This window comes from Nycticebus coucang, chromosome 2, assembly GCF_027406575.1.
Source record: "Nycticebus coucang isolate mNycCou1 chromosome 2, mNycCou1.pri, whole genome shotgun sequence".
In the NCBI taxonomy this organism is placed as follows: domain Eukaryota; kingdom Metazoa; phylum Chordata; class Mammalia; order Primates; family Lorisidae; genus Nycticebus; species Nycticebus coucang.
Window position 1 is genome coordinate 39,767,270 of NC_069781.1, and position 19,406 is coordinate 39,786,675.

Genomic DNA, 19,406 nt, shown 5'->3' on the forward strand with positions numbered 1-19,406 from the left:
TATTTGCATCAGAATAATATGGACTACGGGAAGAAAGTAGGGTGTGCAGGAATAAAACAGGATCTGCTATGACCAATAATTGCTGAAGCTGAGTGATGAGAACATGGGGGTTTATTTTACTATTATTCCTACCTTTGTGGGTGCCTGAAATTTTCTGTAACAAAAAGTAAAAATAAATAAAATAAATAAATAAATGGGTCTGGCAGTTATGGATACTATATATATATATATATATATATATTATAGAAGAGCATACTTTTGGGTGGCGCCTGTGGCTCAAAGGGGTAGGGCGCTGGTCCCATATGCCGGAGGTGGTGGGTTCAAACTCAGCCCCGGCCAAAAACTGCAAAAAAAAAAAAAAAAAAAAAAAAAAAAAAAGAGCATACTTTTGTTTTTTAACTTTATATATATGCTCTTTCTCTTGAGTAACAGTACCATCAGAGGCAGGTGCTCAAATCAGGAACTGGAGAGACACCCATAATAACTCTGTGACTAAGGAGACCAGAGGGCTAAGAGGCACCTGTGTCTCCACTCTATGTGTGCCAACTCATGTACAGCAGTCCTTCCTCCTCCCAGCTCCCAGAGATCACTATGCTCTCTCCTGCCTCCTGGGCTAACTAACTCTATCTTGGAGTCTCAGTCAATACCACTTCCTCAGGTGGTTTGCCAGACCTCCTAACCCTAGGTGATAGGCTCTTGTACTAGCATCTGGTGTTTTTTCACTACATTAATTATTAATGATTTTTTTTTCTTTTTAGTAGTCAGTAAGCTCTAAAAAGGACAGGAGACAGGAACCATGTCTGGTTGTTTCTTTCTTTCTTTTTTTTTTTTTGTTGAGACATGGTCTTGCTATGTTGTTCAGGTTGGACTTGAATTCCTTAAGTCACCCTCCCACCTCAGCCTCTCCAGTAGCTGGGACGACAGGCTCATGCCACTGTATCTGGCTTGTGTTTTGCTTTTTTAAACCCTAATTTTCCACAGCGCCTGGCACAAAGGAAACACTCAAATATTTGTCGTCTGAATTGCTCTCAGGAATTGCCCTCCACTGTCTAAGGATTTATTTCCTTTATAGGCTCCTGCACATGTGGCTACTCTATTTTTTTAAGGTGAACCTAATTATACAACAAGCACAAATGGTTTTTAGGGGAAAATAGAAACATGCAGAAGGGAGTAAGGGACATAAACATTTGAAAGTAGGGGGTGGGGAAGCGGGATTCTAGGAAGATGGCTGACTAGTAGCAACCCTCCGCAGAGGCTCCTGACCAGAGAGAGAAAAACTGGGCAGAATCAGACTCTATGAAGGCAAAAGTGGGGAGTAGAGCCAAGAAAGAAGTTCGGCAAGCTGTAACTCCAAGGAAGAGCATTCAAGAAAACAAATTACAGGGCGGCTCCTGTGGCTCAGTCGGTGAGGCGCCGGCCCCATATACCGAGGGTGGCAGGTTCAAACCCAGCCCCGGCTGAACTGCAACCAAAAAAAAAACAAAACAAAACAAATTACAGGTACAAAGCCGATTGACAAGAGGACAGGAGACCCCTCTCCCAAGCAGGAGGCCTGCCATGGGCTCTCTGCAAGCCAGCAGGGAACTCATTTCTCATTTTACCTGGCTGGAGAGTACCACTAAACACCAGGTCTCTTTCTTCAGGGAGGTCCCACTTATGAACCAAGACATCACCCTGCCAGGCATAAAACTGAACAGATATTTTCCCCTACAATTCCAGACTCCCAGTCTACCCTTCCCCCCACCCCTCGAATGGTGATCTGAAGTTCTGCCCCCTGCAGAGCACAGAGTATTTGGTATTTTCCTGAGAGATCTGGGCATAGTGTGGACCGCCAACCATCAGAACGGAATCTGGGACTAGTGGGGAAGAAAGGGACACTTGGCGGGAGGAGAAGCAGTCCCCCGGCCAATGGTCGTGTTGACCCTTGGTTCAGGCTGTGTCTGGTGGGAGGAGGGGTGCAGAACCCCTGGCTCTGACGGCACCCACAGCAGGAGAGTGGCTGCCCCATGTAGACTGAGTCTGGTGGGCAGGATTGGTCTCCAGCCCCAGTTGGGCCTGTGAGCAGAGGCTTACAGGTGTGGACTGAGACCTGAGGGCAAGGGCGTGGTCCCAACTCCAAAAGAACCCTCAAGCAGAGGCTTTCTGGGTGTATACTGAGACCTGAGGGCAAGGTGTGGTCCCCTGACTTCAACAGAGCCAGCAAGCCTCTGGGAGTGGACTGAGACCTGTGGGCAGGAGTGTGGTCCCCTGACTCCACCTGACTGGTGAGCAGAGGCTTGCCAGGTGTGGACAGACTGGTGGGCAGGGGTGTGGTTCGACTCCGACTGGTCTGGCAAGCAGAAGCTTGTTGAGTGTGGACTGAGACCAAGCAGTTGGGGGTGTGGACCCCAGCTCCACTGGGCCTCTGAGCAGAGAAGTAGACAACAGTGTGGACTAAGTCTGGTGGGCAAGGGAGTGGATTCCTGGCTCTAATTGTGCTGTTGGAGACCCTTGAATCTCTCTCTGTTGAGCAGGGTTTGCACTGCCTGAGACAATTTAAATATAACTCGTGTCTGAGGCTGTCCACCTGGGGACACTCTGAGGATGACCTCTGAAATTCTGTAGCATTAAAGAACTGTAGGGTGGGGGCTGGGCACTGCAGCTGTCTGTATCTCTTCACAGCTGAGACCTAAACCTAATACCATGGCTTCTTAGGATAGGGTAGAGGTTGGCTGATATGAAAACAGTGTAGCTAGAGGGCAGTGCCTGTGGCTCAGCGAGTAGGGCACTGGCCCCATATACATAGGGTAGTGGATTTGAACCCTGCCCTGGCCAAAACTGCAACAAAAAAATAGCTGGGCATTGTGGTGGGTGCCTGTAGTCCCAGCTACTCAGGAGGCTAAGGCAAGACAATCGGCTAAGCCCAAGAGCTGGAGGTTGCTGTGAGCTAAGACACCAAAGTGAAACTCTGTCTCCAATTTAAACACAAAACAGAACAAAAAACAGAGCTAGCTTGTGCTAGCTCACCAAGTAGGTCTTCAGAGTCTCTGGCCAAAACTCTGAAAGAGGCCTTTGTAAGGTTGTAGGAAATAAGCCACCATTACAAAGCTGAGCACTTTGGTAACGGGTTGATTATCGCTATTACCTGGGAACCTCAATTCAATCTCACCCCAACAGTTCTACTGACTAAACAGTGGAAAATAAACATGGCGCGGAACCAATGGAAGAACTCTGGCAACATGAATAACCAGAGTAAATCAACCCCCCAACAAATGACAAAGGAGATACAACTGAAGGTGCCATGCATAAACAAATAGCTGAAATGTCAGAAATCAAATTCAGAATATGGATGGCAAATAAGATGAATAGAATGGAAGAAAAGTTAGAAACTGAAATCCAAAGAATTGTTCTAAAGTTGTCTCAAGAAACTAATGAAAAAAAAAAAAAAAGAAAAGAAATTAATGAATTCAAAGACAAAGTCACAAAAGATATAGACATGATGAGAAAAGAGATAGCAAAGCTCAAGAAAGTGAAAATGTTAGTCAAGGAGCTCCAAAATACAGTAGAATCTTTCAGTAATAGAGGTGACCAGGCAGAAGAAAGGATCTCTGAAACCGAAGACAAAGCTTTTGAACGTTCCCAAACGCTCAAGAAGCAGGCAAATGGAGAGCAAAACCTGATCATTCTCTGAGAGAGTTGTGGGATCACTCCAAAAGATCAAACATTCGTCTTATAGGAATGCCTAAAGGAGGAGAAGATACTCTAAAAGATACAGACACTCTACTCCAAGAGATTATGGAGAATTTCCCAAGCATTGCAAGAGACACAGAAATTCAGATAGTAGACAGTTTCAGAACCCCAGCAAGACTCAATCCAAAAAAAGCACCATCTAGACACATAGTGATTAACTTTGCCAAAGTTAAGATGAAGGAGAAAATTCTGCAAGCAGCCAAGAAATGCATTACCTACAAAGGGAGAGATCAGAATGACTGCAGATCTCTCAGCTGAAAAGTTTCAAGCCAGAAGAGGATGGTCATCCACCTTCAATCTCCTAAAACAAAACAACTTTCAGCCCAGGATCCTGTATCCAGCTAAACTGAGTTTTATTTGTGATGGAGAAATCAAATACTTTAATGACATAAACATGTTGAAGAAATTTGCCATAACTAAACCAGCTCTCCAGGATATTCTCAGACCCATCTTCCGTAATTCCCAGCACAATGCTCTACCACCAAAGTAAACTCACTCAGAAATTTTTGAACAAAACCAAACTTCCACAAATGTCCATTGGACATCTGAAAAACATGACACCCAAAACACAACCAGGCTTATCAATTCTCTTAATTAATGTGGAATGGTTTAAACTGTCCTCTAAAGAGGCATGGGCTGGCTGACTGGATACATAAACTCAGACCGGATTTCTCCTGTACACAAGAATCTCACCTTACCTTAAAGGATAAAAATAGACTCAGGGTAAAGGGATGGACGTCTATAATACAGGCAAATGGAAACCAGAAAAAAGCAGGGGTTGCAATTTTAGTTGCAGATACAACTGGCTTTAAACCAACAAAGATACAGAAAGATAAGAATGGTCACTACGCATTTGTCAAGGGAAACAGCCAACATGAAGAGATTTCGATAATTAACATTCATGCACCCTACCACAATGCTCCACAATTTATAAAGCAAACCCTAATGAACAACTTCGTATCTTTCTGCGCTATAATAGTTGGAGATTTTAATGCCCCTTTGACATTTTTGGATAGATCCTCTAAGAAGAAACTAAACAAATATTAGACTTATTAAACCTCACCCTAGAACAATTGGATTTTACAGACCTCTACAGAAGATTTCATCCTAATAAAACTGAATATACATTCTTCTCATCAGCCCACGGATCGTCCTCCAAAATTGACCATATCCTGGGACACAAGTCTAACCTTAGCAAATTTAAAAGAATAGAAATAATTCCTTGTATCTTCACAGACCACCACGGAATAAAAGTTGAATTCAATAGCAATAGGAATCTTCATACTCAAACAAAGTCATGGAAACTAAATAATCTTAGGCTGAATGGTAGCTGGGATGAGATTAAGAAGGAAAGCACAGGCGGCGCCTGTGGCTCAAGGAGTAGGGCGCCGGTCCCATATGCCGGAGGTGGCAGGTTCAAACCCAGCCCCAGCCAAAAACCACAAAAAAAAAAAAAAAAAAAAAAGGAAGGAAATCACCAAATTTTTGGAACAAAATGATAATGAAGGGCAGCTCCTGTGGCTCAGTGAGGAAGTCAACCACTTAATGGATCATCTCAAGCAACTGGAAAAGGAAGAGCATTCCAACTCCAAACCCAGCATAAGAAAAGAAATAACCAAACTTAAGGGAAAATTAAATGAAAGTGAAAACAAAAGAATCATTCAGAAGGTCAACAAAACAAAAAGTTGTTTTTTTGAAAAGATTAACAAAATTGATAAACCTTTGGTCAACTTAACCAGAACAGAAAAGTTCTAACATTTCTCCTTTATCCTTTCTGGTAGATGATAACAGAAACCTCAGAAATTCAAAAACTCCTCAGTGATTACTACAAATCTCTATTCCCAGAAATATGAAAATCTGAAGGAAATGGACCAACACCTGGAAGCTTACCACCTTCCTAGACACAACAAGAATTAGGAATCTTGAATAGACCTATTATCAATCACTGAAATAGCTAGCATCAACAAAACGAAATCTCCCAAAAAAGAAAAGCCCAGGACCAGATGGCTTCACATCAGAATTCTATCAAACCTTTCAAGAGGAACTAGTACCTATATTATACAACCTTTCTCAAAGCATAGAAAAAGAAGGACTACTTCCCAACACATTCTTATGAAGCAAATAACAAACACCCTGATCCTCAAACCAGAAAAGGATCCAACAAAGAAAGAAAATTATAGACCAATATCATTGAGTATTGATGCAAAAATATTCAACAAGATCTTAGCAAACAATTCAACAACACATCAAAAAAATTATACACCATGATTAAGTTGGTTTTATTACAGGGTTGGTTCAACATACACAAATCTATAAATATACCACATCATCACATCAATAAAATAAAAAACAAAGACCATATGATCAGGGGTCCTCAAACAATGGCCCGTGGGCCACATGCGGCCCGCCAAGGACATTTATCCAGTTCGCTTGGTGTTTATGCCACAGCTGCCTGTCCTGCTTAGCAGCCAACTCGTCCCAGCCCACTGAGTGTTTTTGTCACCCTGCTTGTTCTGCTTAGCAGCCGACTCGTCCTGGGCCGCAGTGCGTATGTGTGCAATGTGCGCCAACTCTCCAACTCTGCTCCGTCTGTCTCTCCCCCCTCAAGTGTTTTTGCCATCCTGCTTAGCAGCCCACTAGTCCCGGCCTGCATTGTGCATGTGTGGAATGTGCCCCACACTCTCCGACTCCCCTCTTACTCTCTGATTCCTCTCAGTCTCTGGTGTAATCAGAGGAATCACCAGGTTGCCTGTGCAGAGCCTGCTGCTGCCTAAGGACTGAGGTAAGAACAAGTTAGGATTTATTATTATTTTTTTTAAGTTAGGAGGTCTATTTTTTTTTTTTATTTTGCAGTCAGTAGGGCCTTTTGTTCGCGGTTACGGGGGGGCCTTTTTTCTGAAGTTAGGAGGTCTTTTTTTTTTTTTTTGCAGATGGGGGTGCCTTTTTTTTTTTGAAGTTAGAAGAGCCTTTTTTTTTAAAGTTGGTTAGTTGCTTAGGGGTGGTTTCTAGGGGGGGTGGCATCACAGTGATAACGCAAATCGTCAGTGCTCAGTGGTAATGATAATTGTAAGTGCTTGGTGTTAATGCAAATTGTTAGCATTCAGTATTAATGCAAATTGTCAGTAGTCAGTGTTATCGCAAATGGTCAGTGTTAATGCAAATGCTCAGTGTTATGGCATGGGGGCCCCAAATTGGTAATCTGCCTAGGGCCCCATGGGAACTTAATCCGGCTCTGCAGACAGCCAAGGAGTAGGATAAGATTCCTGTGCCAGAGGGTGGTGCCTGTGGCTCAAAGGAGTAGGGCACCGGCTCCATATGCCAGAGATTGTGGGTTCAAACCCAGCCCTGGCCAAAAACTGCAAAAAAAAAAAAATTCCTGTGCAAGTTCACAGATCACAGTGCAGTTCGCACAGGGTAGTGTCAACTGGAAAGGTGGTGGAGGAACTGGCTCTGTAATTGTGCCTGTTCCCATAATGCACCAGTGTGAGCCTGAAGTTAAAGCGGAGTTCCACCATATGGGCACTGGCAAGGCCGAAATGATGTGGACTGGCAAGGCTGCATTGATGAACACTGATCAGACTGCATTGATGGGCAGTGCAGTCTGTATGTCTCTGTGTGGGCAAAGTTATTACTGGTATATTGTTTTTGGAGCGCTGTATATATATATATTGGTATTTTACTAATAGCAATTTGGAATCCCTAGGAAACAATGATATCAAGAAAGAGAAAGGGCGGTGCCTGTGGCTCAAGGAGTAGGGCGCCGGTCCCATATGCCGGAGGTGGCGGGTTCAAACCCAGCCCCGGCCAAAAATCACAAAAAAAAAAAAAAAAAAAAAAAAGAGAAAAATTGACTCATATTGTAGGATATTCAAAGAACAGTGGACTTATGATTACTTTTTTATGCAGTACAAGGAAAGAGCTGTGTTTGATGTGCCAGAATATAGTGTCTGTGTTCAAAGAATACAATGTGCACCAACACTATCAAACTCAACATAAAGATAAATATGATTGGTCGAAGAAGTGAGAAAAGATAAAATATTAAAACTGAAAAATACATCGACAACTCAGCAAAATATTTTTGTGAAGTAGTAGCAGCTAAATATTTCATCATTGTGAGCAAGTTTTCAAGTTGCCAAGCTAATAGTGTGCACTGGCAGACCATTCGTGGAAGGAGAATTTGTTAAAGAATGCCTTCTTTCTGTTGCCAAAGGGATACGTCCAGAGAAGGCCGATTTATTTAGTACGGTAAGTCTTTCAGGACACTCAATTACACTAAGGATTGAAGAAATGGGAGACAATTTGTATCAGCATTTGCAAAACTCCGCAAAAAAACTTTCTTATTTTTCTTTGGCACTCGACAAAAGTAATGATGTTCGTGATTCTGCACAACTTCTAATTTTTATTCGTGGGACAAATAACTATTTCGAAGTCACAGAAGAGCTTGCTGCACTGCAAAGCATCGAAAGAACAACTATAGGAGAGGATTATTTATGAAAAGTTTTGCCAAACTGTGGACAGTTTGGAGCTGGACTGGGCAAAACTAGCCAGTGTGACAACTGATGATGCTCCTAGCATGTTGGGGTCTAAGAAAGGAGTAATTGCTCACATTAACCAAGAGATGGAAAAACATAACCATTCTCATCCAATAGCCATACACTGCCTCATCCACCAACAAGAGCTGTGTAGTAAATCACTGAAGTGGGACTCTGTTATGAAAACTGTGGTATCTTGTGTTAACTTCATTAGAGGTAATGCACTAAACCACAGACAATTTCAGGAATTTCTGTCTGAGCTAAATGTTGCCTGTGAAGATGTTCCATACCACACAGAAGTCCATTGGCTGAGTCGAGGGAGAGTTTTGAAACATTTCTATGACTTACTTCCACAGATTATAGCTTTTCTGCTTTCAAAAAACAAAGAAGTACCAGACCTCAATGATGCAGAATGGAAATGGCACCTTGCCTTTCTGACAGATGTAACAGAGCTACTCAACAGTTTCAATGTGCAACTTCAAGGAAAGGGGAAGTTCATCTGTGATATGCAATCACATGTGAAAGCATTTGAAGTAAAATTAGGCCTCCTCATCAAACAAGTGAAGGAGGAAAATTTCTGCCATTTCCACACAACTCAAAATCTGTTAGCAGAAAATCCATTGGCTGCATTCCCAAATAAAACGTGTGGATTCATTGGAAAAGCTGCAAAAGGAGTTCCAATTTAGATTTAAAGAGCTTCATCTCCGGGGCAGTGCCTGTGGCTCAAGGAGTAGAGCACTGGTCCCATATGCCGGAGGTGGCGGGTTCAAACCCCGCCCTGGCCAAAAAAAAAAAAAAAAAAAAGCTTCATCTCCATGAACAGGACATACAGCTTTTCCGTAACCCATTTTCTACTGACATTGAAAATGTGAATACAATTTACCAAATGGAACTGGCTGAACTGCAGAATTGTGACTCTCTGAAAGACGCATTCAAGTCAAGCAGCCTTCCTAATTTCTATGCATCTCTCCCCTCTGAGACATATCCTAATTTCAGGAACCATCCACTCAAAATGGCAAGCATCTTTGGCAGCACTATGTCTGTGAACAGACTTTTTCCAGAATGAAACATCTGAAATCTCCAACCAGATCTAGACTAACTGATGCACATTTCCATCACTTGTTACGACTAGCAGTGACAAATAATGGAACCGGACACTGACCAACTCATTAGGGCCCATAGTTCCCATTGAAATACTGCTAAGTTTGTCGATTAAACTTTACTTGTTCTTCATTTCAAATATTGTATTTGTTCCCATTTTGTTTTTTTACTTAGAAGGCGATCAAGTAAGATATGCGCAGTGTGCATAGGAATTTGTTCATAGTTTTTTTTTTTTGGCCAGGGCTAGGTTTGAACCCGCCACCTCTGGCATATGGGACCGGCGCCCTACTCCTTGAGCCACAGGCACCGCCCCATAGTTTTTTTTTTTTAAACTATAGTCCGGCCCTCCAACGGTCTGAGGGACAGTGAACTGGCCCCCTGTTTAAAAAGTTTGAGGACCCCTGCAATATGATTCTCTCAATTGATGCAGAAAAAGCTTTTGGTAATATCCAGCATCCTTTCATAATCAGAACACTTAAGAAAATAGGCATAGGCTTGGTACCTGCAACACAGTGGTTATGGCACCAGCCACATACACTGAGGCCTGGACCAGCTAAACAACAATGAAATAAATCTGTAACAAAAATAGCTGGTCATTGTGGTGGATGCCTGTAGTCCTAGCTAGTTGGGAGGCTGAGGCAAGAGAAAAGAATCACTTAAGCCCAAGAGCTTGAGGTTGCTGTGAGCTGTGATGCCACAGCACTCTGAGGGCGACGTAGTAAGAATTTGTCTTAAAAAACAAAAAAAAGCATAGAAGGGACATTTCTTAAACTTATAAAGGCCATCTAAAGCAAACCCAAAGCCAATAGCATATTGAATGGTATAAAATTAAAAACATTTCCATTCAAATCAGGAATTAGGCAAGGACGCCTACTGCTATTCAACATAGTAACGGGAGTCCTAGCCATCACAATCAGGCAAGAGAAAGCGATCAAGGGTATCCAAATAGGGTCGGAGGAGATCAAACTCTCACTGTTAGCTAATGATGATTCTATACCTGGAAAATCCCAGGGACTCAATTACAAAACTCTTAGAAGTGATCAAGGAATATAGCAGTGTCTCAGGATACAAAATTAATACTTACAAATCAGTAGCTTTTATATATGCCAACAAGAGTCAAGCTGAAAATATAGTCAAGGTTTCTATTCCTTTTACAGTAGTGTCAAAGAAGATGAAATATCTGGGAAATTATCTAACAAAGGACGTGAAAGATCTCTATAAAGAGAACTATGAAACTCTGAGCAAAGAAAAAGCTGAAGATGTTAACAACTGGAAAAACATACCATGCTCATGGCTGGAAGAATCAACATTGTTAAAATGTCCATACTTCCCAAAGCAATCTACAGATTTAATGCAATCCCCATGGTCACAGTTTAAAGAGCTTGAAAAAATTGTGCTTCGTTTTATATGAAATCAGAAAAAAACCTCGAATAGCAAATGCATTACTCAGAAATAAGAACAAATCAGGAGGTAGCACGTTACCAGACTTTCATCTTTGACAAGCCTATCAAAAATATTCAGTGGGGGAAACACTCTCTATTTAACAAATGGTGCTGGTGAACTAGCTGGCAACCTGTAGAAGACTGAAACTGGACCCCCACCTTTCACCATTAACAAAAATTGATTCTCACTGGATAAAAGATTTAAACTTAAGACATGAAACTATCAAAATAGTTGATAGAAGAGAGTTCAGGGAAAACACTTAAGGAATCGGCCTGGGAGAATATTTTATGAGGAGGACACCACGGGCAATTGAAGCTACACCAAAAATACATTATTGGTATCTAATCAAACTAAAGAGCTTTTGCACAGCCAAGAGCACAGTATGTAAAGTGAACAGAAAAACCTTCATAATGGGAGATTTTTGCAGGTTATGCTTCCAACAAAGGTCTGATAACAAGAATCCACAGAGAACTCAAAATCTGTAAGAAAAGTATCCGCATTTCTATGTGGGCAAGGGACTTGAACAAAAACTTCTGATGAAGATAGGCACATGGCCTGTAAACACATCAAAAAATGCTCATCATCCTTAATCATCAGAGAAATGCAAATCAAAACCACTTTGAGATATCATCTAACTCCAGTAAGATTAGCCCACATCATAAAATCCCCAAACTACAGATGTTGGCGTGGATGTGGAGAGAAGGAAACACTACACTGCTGGTGGGAATGCAACCTTTTTGGAAAGAAATTTGGAGAACACTCAAGGAACTAAAAGTAGACCTACCGTTCGATCCTGCAATTCCTCTACTAGGTATAAACCCAGATGATCAAAAATTATTTTACAACAAAGACACTTGCACCAGAATGTTTATTGCAGCCCAATTCATAATTGCCAAGACGTGGAAACAGCCCAAGTGCCCATCAACCATGATCAACGAAAGGATTAATAAACTGTGGTGTATGTACACCATGGAATATTATGCAGCCATAAAAAAGACGGAGACTTCGAATCTTTTGTTTACCTGGATGGAGCTGGAACATATTCTTCTTAGTAATCTTTTATGTTTACCTGGATGAAGCTGGAACATATTCTTCTTAGTAAAGTGTCTCAAGAAGGGAAGAAAAAGTATCCAATGTACTCAATACTACTTTGAAATCAATATATAGTCACCTACACATTCATACGAATGGTAAAACAGTAGAAGGGAAGAGAGAGAGGGGAGGGGTGGGGGAAGGTGGGAGGAGAGAGGGTATTTGGGGGGACCTCACCTAATGTGCATGATGCAATGGTACATTTAAAAACTATTAAGAGTATATAATTGTGATGGATGTGTTACTTAGTTCAATGTAAGCATTTCACATTGTATATCAAATCAGTACACTGAATCCCATAAATGCATCAATGTACATGGTTATGATTTAATAAGAAAAAAAAGTAGGTCAGATGTCCTACTCTTTTGTCCATTTATCACACCACCATATAATCCATCGATTTGTGCCCTTGCTGAAAACTGTAAAAATGTTTCCAGAGTACCAGGCCTTCAATTATACCCAAACTTCATAATATTTTTACTGCTCAATTTGAGACTTTTTTTTTTTGAGACAGAGCCTCAAGCTGTCACCCTGTGTAGAGTGCTGTAGCATCACAGCTGACAGCAACCTCCAGCTCCTGGGCTCAAGCGATTCTCCTGCCTCAGCCTCCCAAGTAGCTGGGACTACAGGTGTCTGCCACAAGGCCCGGCTATTTTTTGGTTGCAGCTGTTGTTGTTTGGCGGGCTCAGGCTGGATTCGAACCCACCAGCTCAGGTGTATGTGGCTGGCGCCTTAGCTGCTTGAGCCACAAGTGCTGAGCCAATTTGAGACTTCTAAAATAACGTTTCATCTTTTCTCTAGTCTGTCATAGGAAAAAAAATGCTTCAAAAAGAATAACATGAAGTCCAACAACATCAGAAATTCTTTTTTTTTTGTTTTTTTTAACATCAGAAATTCTAAAAAACCAAGTCTCAATAAACAAGTCAGTGCAAGAGAAACATAAGCTGATCAGGAGGAATATTCATGCTAGAAAATATACACATAAAAAGATTCTTATAGACGGGCGGCGCCTGTGGCTCAGTGAGTAGGGTGCCAGCCCCATATGCCGAGGGTGGCGGGTTCAAACCCGGCCCCGGCCAAACTGCAACAGAAAAATAGCCGGGTGTTGTGGCGGGCGCCTGTAGTCCCAGCTGCTTGAGGAGGCTGAGGCAAGAGAATCGCGTAAGCTCAAGAGTTAGAGGTTGCTGTGAGCCGTGTGATGCCCTGGCACTCTACCCGAGGGTGGTACAGTGAGACTCTGTCTCCACAAAAAAAAAAAAAAAAGATTCTTATAGACAACAGATATAGAAAAACCTTGATCAAATGCCAAAAATAGTGGGAAGCATTTCAATTCCATATTATAATTAGACATTATTTTCCTTATTAATGAAAAATGGAAGCTGACAATATAGTACCTTAAAATCATTACCTTCTTAAACTCTAGTCATATATTAATGGCAGGAAAGCTATTTTATTTTTATTGTGGCTATAACAAACAGGTACCTAGTACCTACTAAGTGCCATGCCATGTGAATTAAAGACAGAAAAGACAGCTTCTCCCCTAAGTAGATAATTGTAGCATAACAGGAAGAGATAATGGAGCTGCAAGCCTGCAGGAGGAAGCCAGAGGGCAGTCTAACCTGCACAGGACCCTAACCTTGTCAGCGAGTGTCAAGAAGTGTCTCCAGCAGGTGCAGACAACGCTGCTGCGTTTGTAAGGATAAGGAAGCAGTAACCAAGAAGGGGAACAGCTGGGATACAAGAGACCATGAGTACACGCCAAGTCAGTGTTTTTCAACCTTTTAAATCTCACGGCACACTTGAACCAATAGTTAAAACTTTCGTGGCACACTTTAATTATGTTGATCAAAAAAAAAACTAAATATATTTACTGTGCTTTGAACATCTTTTGAAAATAATTTAATTAATGGTCTTTAAAAGTTTCCATGGCATGCTTAAAATCCACTCATGGCACACCAAGTTGAAAATCACTGTTCTGGGTGGCGCCTGTGGCTCAAGGAGTAGGGCGCCGGTCCCATATGCCGGAGGTGGCAGGTTCAAACCTAGCCCTGGCCAAAAACCACAAAAAAAAAAAAGAAAATCACTGTTCTGAGTACTTCAACGGGATAGAGCACATTCTATACTCTCCAAGCTCCAAATTCAAAGACCACTTAACTATTTTTATCTTGAACAATTTTAAGGCTTCAATGCCCCCAAAGCTTCTTAAATAGGCCCCAGCTCTAAATTTAATGGAATGCCTATGATACACACACACACACACACACACACACACACATAAAATTTGTTTTCCTCAAAGCAAGAACATTCAGTAGCTTTCATCAGGACCCTGGAAAGGCAGGAACCCAGTTCAGTGGATGTTGAGCCCACTCACCTTCGTCTACACCATCCACTTCTGCATCTGAGTCCGGGGCTTCCTGGTCCTCTCGGTCATAGCCATCCAGGTAGTTCAGTTGGGGCAGGAGCTTGAAGACGCTCTCTCTGTAGTCATTCAGGTTAGTAACCTCACAGTTAAAGAGGTCCAGGCTTTTTAGACATTCCAACTTTTTCTGAGGAAAAGGATCAAAAACAACTCTTAAACCAATGAAACATAAGCAACCAGACTCATTTTCTGAAGAGGTAAAACTTTATATTTGATTGGCTGCTAAAGTCAGCCTTGTATGTTAAGAAAACACGTCAAGTTCTTTGCAACCTTGATGTTAGGTTACTAACCTTTTACTAGTTCCTCCCTTTCCTACATCTATTTTCCCAGAGAACTATGTCTTTTTCTGCCAGCATTAGTCTAAAGAAATATAAATTTGGAATAAATTTATTAAAACCAGTTCTTTTCATAGTATGAGACAGTGTTAATAAATTTGGTTCAAACTTAAGTTTTAATGGTTGAGTAATCAAATGGCAAATAAGAATTTGATGGGTATCAAGCAGTCTGGGGTGGTAGTATAGGAAAAAAATCCAGAAATTTGTTACACAGCCCTCAATCTCAAGGTGCTTATAATTCTACTTCGAACATAAGAGGTGAAACACTAGAAGATGAAATACAAAAAACATTAAATGTGGCAATGTAGCTATTTTCAAGGAAGACAGTCAATACAAGTTGGAGAAAAGGGAGAGGGACTCAGAGTTGGAACTTCAAAAATACAGAGAAACATTACACTCTTCTTTTGTAACTTTTTTTTTTTTTTGGTGAGGGCTGCGATTGAACCCGCCACCTCCAACATATGGGGCTGGTGCCCCTACTCCTTTGAGCCACAGGCACCGCCTGCTTTTGTCATTTTTGAGAAAAAACTGACACATTACCAGATTCTCATGATATAAAACTCTTCTGATTTTACCAAACTTTGAAATTCTATTGCAATACCTTATTTGTTTGAAATAATCAGTTGCATTTATCTAAAATACTTAAGGTCTACCAATAAAAACTTGATCCAAGAAAAGTTTTCTGAGTAGTTGAAGGAGATAGGAAAATGTCTATGAATTTTACTCAGATCTTCTATTTATTATATCCAGTATATTAATATTTCAATACTACATCTATTAAGTTGTAAGGGTGAGTTAAGAGATTGAGAGGACAGAGGCTCTATTACAAGCAAGTCAGGAGATAGCAATAAGCAGTGACAGCAGGCTGGGTGCAGTGGCTCACCCTTGTAATCCCAACATTCTGGAAGGCTGAGGTGGGTGAATTGCTTGAGCTCAGGAGTTCAAGACCAGCCTGAGCAACAGTTTTCTATGAAAATTAGAAAAAAAAAATCAGCTGGACTTTGTGGCAGGCACCTATACTCCAGCTACTCATGAGGCTGAAACAAGAGGATCTCTTGAGCCCAAGAGTTTGAGGCTGCATTATAGCTTTCTTCAGGTATAATGACTCCATGGCACTCTACCCAGGGCAACTGAGGAGACTGTCTAAAAAAAAAAAAAAAAAATCCTTATAGATAAAAGGAACAACTATAAAAGGCAAATAATGCAAAATAGTACTCTCTCTGGCACCCTTTAGAATAAGGGCAATAAATGTAACCTTTAATGGGTCTGAATTAAGGACAAAAAACTTATTCTCTAAGGAAACAATCCAATTCCCCCCCCCCCAAAAAAAACAAACATTAAGAGATCTCTGTATGAAATAAGTTCTTAAAAAAAAAAAAAAACCAGGGCGGTGCCTATGGCTCAAAGGGGTAGGGCACCGGCCCCATATGCCAGAGGTGGTGGGTTCAAACCCAGCCCTGGCCAAAAACCGCAAAAAAAAAAAAAAAAAAAAAAAAAATGAAGTTGGTGATTAGAAGACTGATACTTGGGTGGCGCCTGTGGCTCAAGGAGTAGGGCGCTGGCCCCATATACCAGAGGTGACGGGTTCAAACCCAGCCCTGGCTCAGCACCTGTAGCACAGTGGTTCGAGGCTGGCAAGTTCAAACAACAATGACAAGTGCAACAACAAAAACAAAAATAGCTGGGCATTGTGGCAAGCGCCTGTAGTTCCCCCCACCGCCACCCCAAAAAAGACTGATACTTTAGTGGAGAGCTATTCCAACTTTCATAGGGACCTGGGAAGAAATGCAACAAAACAAAACAAAACCTTGTTATAAGGACCTGAGGTACTGGGGAGATAAAAAAGTGAAAATCTGCCTAGAGCTCTAGAGCTGAGGCTGACAAACTGTGGTACACTGGCCAATTCTGGTTCACCTGTTTTTATAAAGTTTTATTACAACAGAGCCACACATCTGTTTATGTACGTAGGTCATACATACATAAGTTTTGAGACGGCTCAGCGCCTATAGCTTAAGCAGCTAAGGTGCCAACCACGTACACCAGAGCTGGTGGGTTCGAATCCAGCCTGGGCCTGCCAAACAATGACAACTCCATCCAAAAAATAGCCGGGCATTGTGGTGGGTGCCTGTAGTTCCAGCTACGGGAGGCTGGGGCAAGAGAATCGCCTAAGCCCAAGAGTTGGAGGTTGCTGTGAGCTTTGACACCACAGCACTCTACCGAGGGCGACAAAGTGAGAGACTGTCTCTAAAAAAATAAACAAATAAAAAAAGAAAGTTTTTAGACTAACTGTATTATGATCCATTATTTCTTTTTTAATTTTTTTTTTTTTTTTTGGAGGGTAAAGACAAGAGTCTCACTTTATTGCCTCAGTAGAGTGCTGTGGCATCACAGTTCACAGCAACCTCCAACTCCTGGGCTTAGGTGATTCTCTTGCCTCAGCCTCCCGAGAAGCTGGGACTACAGGCATTCGCCACAACGCCCGGCTATTTTTTTGTTGCAGTTCAGCCAGGGCTGGGACCGGCCACCCTTGGTATATGGGGATGGAGCCCTTCTCACTGAGCCACAGGCGCCGCCCATGATCTATCATTTCACTTCCAAGAAACACGGTCAATAGCACCCTTTCTGATTCACCTGTCCAAGTTTCAATTTGCTCAGCTTTTTGGTGTTGCTGAGAGGGCCTCATTTGTTTCTTTCCATGTGGATTTTATATTTCCTGATTTTTTTTGTGTATCTCAAAGCTTTTGTAATGACCTGTGCATGGCTCCTTTTGTGGCCATTGAGTAGTTGTGACTGAGACTACATGGCCTTATAAAGCCTAGTATGTTATCTATCTAGTATGTGATCCTCCACAGAAAGAAACTTCATTTTCCCAGTCAAGATGTGCCCACATTTGTTTTATTCTCACCAAGTAGCCCTTGAGAACACTTAGCAAGCAAGGGAACACACAGCAAGGTTTACAGCAACAGATGTTGTGCCCCTCAAACCCCTAATATTCAACAATCCTAGAGTTTGTGGATCAAATAACAGGCTTGTATTTAAGTCAGTTCCCTAACATTTTCACAAAACTATCCCTAGCCCTTCTGGTAGGGAGAATTGCATTTTTATCATGTAACTTTCAGATTAGGTTGCCTACTGGGCAGGCCTGACCTCCAAAGTCCAGGTATAACTTCTTGCCAAAGAGGAAAAAAATGTTGCAATGTCACCCCAGACAACTAGCTAGCTACTGGCTTTCTCGTCACAAGGGCTGACTATACTAGCTAAGATACAACCATAAGTAGATTTAGGCAGTTATCCCAAAGAGGCTAAGTCTAAAAATTTTCCACTTAGAAGGAATGAGCCATTTACATCTCAAAATTATTTCCTAGGAATAGTATCACAAAAACAGCCTCTGATGTTTTTCAGTACCCAAAGCCTTGCTTGAGTTTTACTGACTATTCCAGCATATGGGGCTGTTTCTGAAACTGTATGATTATATGGGATTTTGGCTATTTCCTAATAAAACACCCATCATCCAATAATCTGGACACGCCTGAGTAGCTAGAAAATGAAAGCAAGTAAACAAAAAAAAAAATCCCAAATAACTGTAGTCCTCTAGAACTGTTTAAAGTGATAAAATTGTGCTTTAAGGCTCAAAAGGCACAAAATACACTACACACAGATTATTCAGGATCCAATGTAATATGTAAATACTGCTAAGAAAATTACAAGTCTATCATACCAGAAATTTGATGTAAGCTAACAGGCTAGCCATAATAAACATTAAACATTTTATTAACAATAATTTTGCTTGCCTTCTTAGAATTTAGAAGGGCTTTGGGGGATGATTTGGATGGCCCAGGTCTCTTAAAAAAGGTGTCCAAGGAAGTTTGAATTGATGCCTTCTTTGTCTCTCGATTAATGTCCCTGTAGCAAGCAGAGGCATTCACAATCATTGCATTGACTGTTAAGAACTGGGCTCAAAGTAGATGGTGTTCAAAATGTATGTGGTTAATGAGGATGAGAATGGTGTTTTTCCCCACCGAAGAATACTTTCAGAAGTCAAAATGAACTCAACATTTCCCCCCTTTACTTCCTCCTACAGATTTACTTTATTCCAAGTTAGAACTTCAGGAGACCAACACAGCACCCCAGGAATCTGAACAGCAAGTACAACAGAATAGCAAGAGCCAGGCTTTTCCAGATAGGCCTGGCATGTAGCACTGTGGATCTGCCACAGAATGTGTGTGACTCTGGACAGGGATTCAGCCTCACCCAAGCCTTAGCTTCCTCAATGTAAAACAAGGGACATGATACCTCTATCAACTTTGTATACTAATAAGATAATTTTGTATCAATAAGGTAATACACGTTAAACACCCAGGACAATGTATGGGGCTAGAAGAGCCTCCCAAAATGGTAAATATAACACAAATGAAGGCTACTTCTCATCTTTCACTATCCTGGGCCACTGAGACTTTCACAGCCATCAAAGGGGCCCTCAAACCTTCCTGACCAGATCAGGAACACTCAAGCAAACCACTCCCATATATTACATTTGCTTCTGCTGCAACTGTGTGTACCAGAGGAATCAGATTCCTCTAGCACACAGAGAAAGGCTTCTGATAATCAAAGTGGAATCAGGTTGCCATGAGAATTAGGCAATAGCCAATGATCTAGCATGAAAAAGTAATCTCCAATACTCTGTTCTTAAAAAGAAAAAAAAAAAGAGAGAGGGAGAGGGGATTCCTAATGCCCTGTCATTAACCACTACACAAA

The 19,406-nt window shown here is 41.5% G+C and overlaps 1 protein-coding gene across 1 annotated transcript in view; it reads right to left on the bottom strand.

Moving 5' to 3' along the window:
• The window catches only part of ANP32B (acidic nuclear phosphoprotein 32 family member B), a 43,985-nt gene that overhangs the window by 3,212 nt on the left and 21,367 nt on the right, over positions 1-19,406 (bottom strand). The window contains exon 4 of the mRNA XM_053568004.1: positions 14,269-14,443. Within this exon, the coding sequence (XP_053423979.1) occupies positions 14,269-14,443 (175 nt within the window). The remainder of the gene's footprint in view (positions 1-14,268; positions 14,444-19,406) is intronic.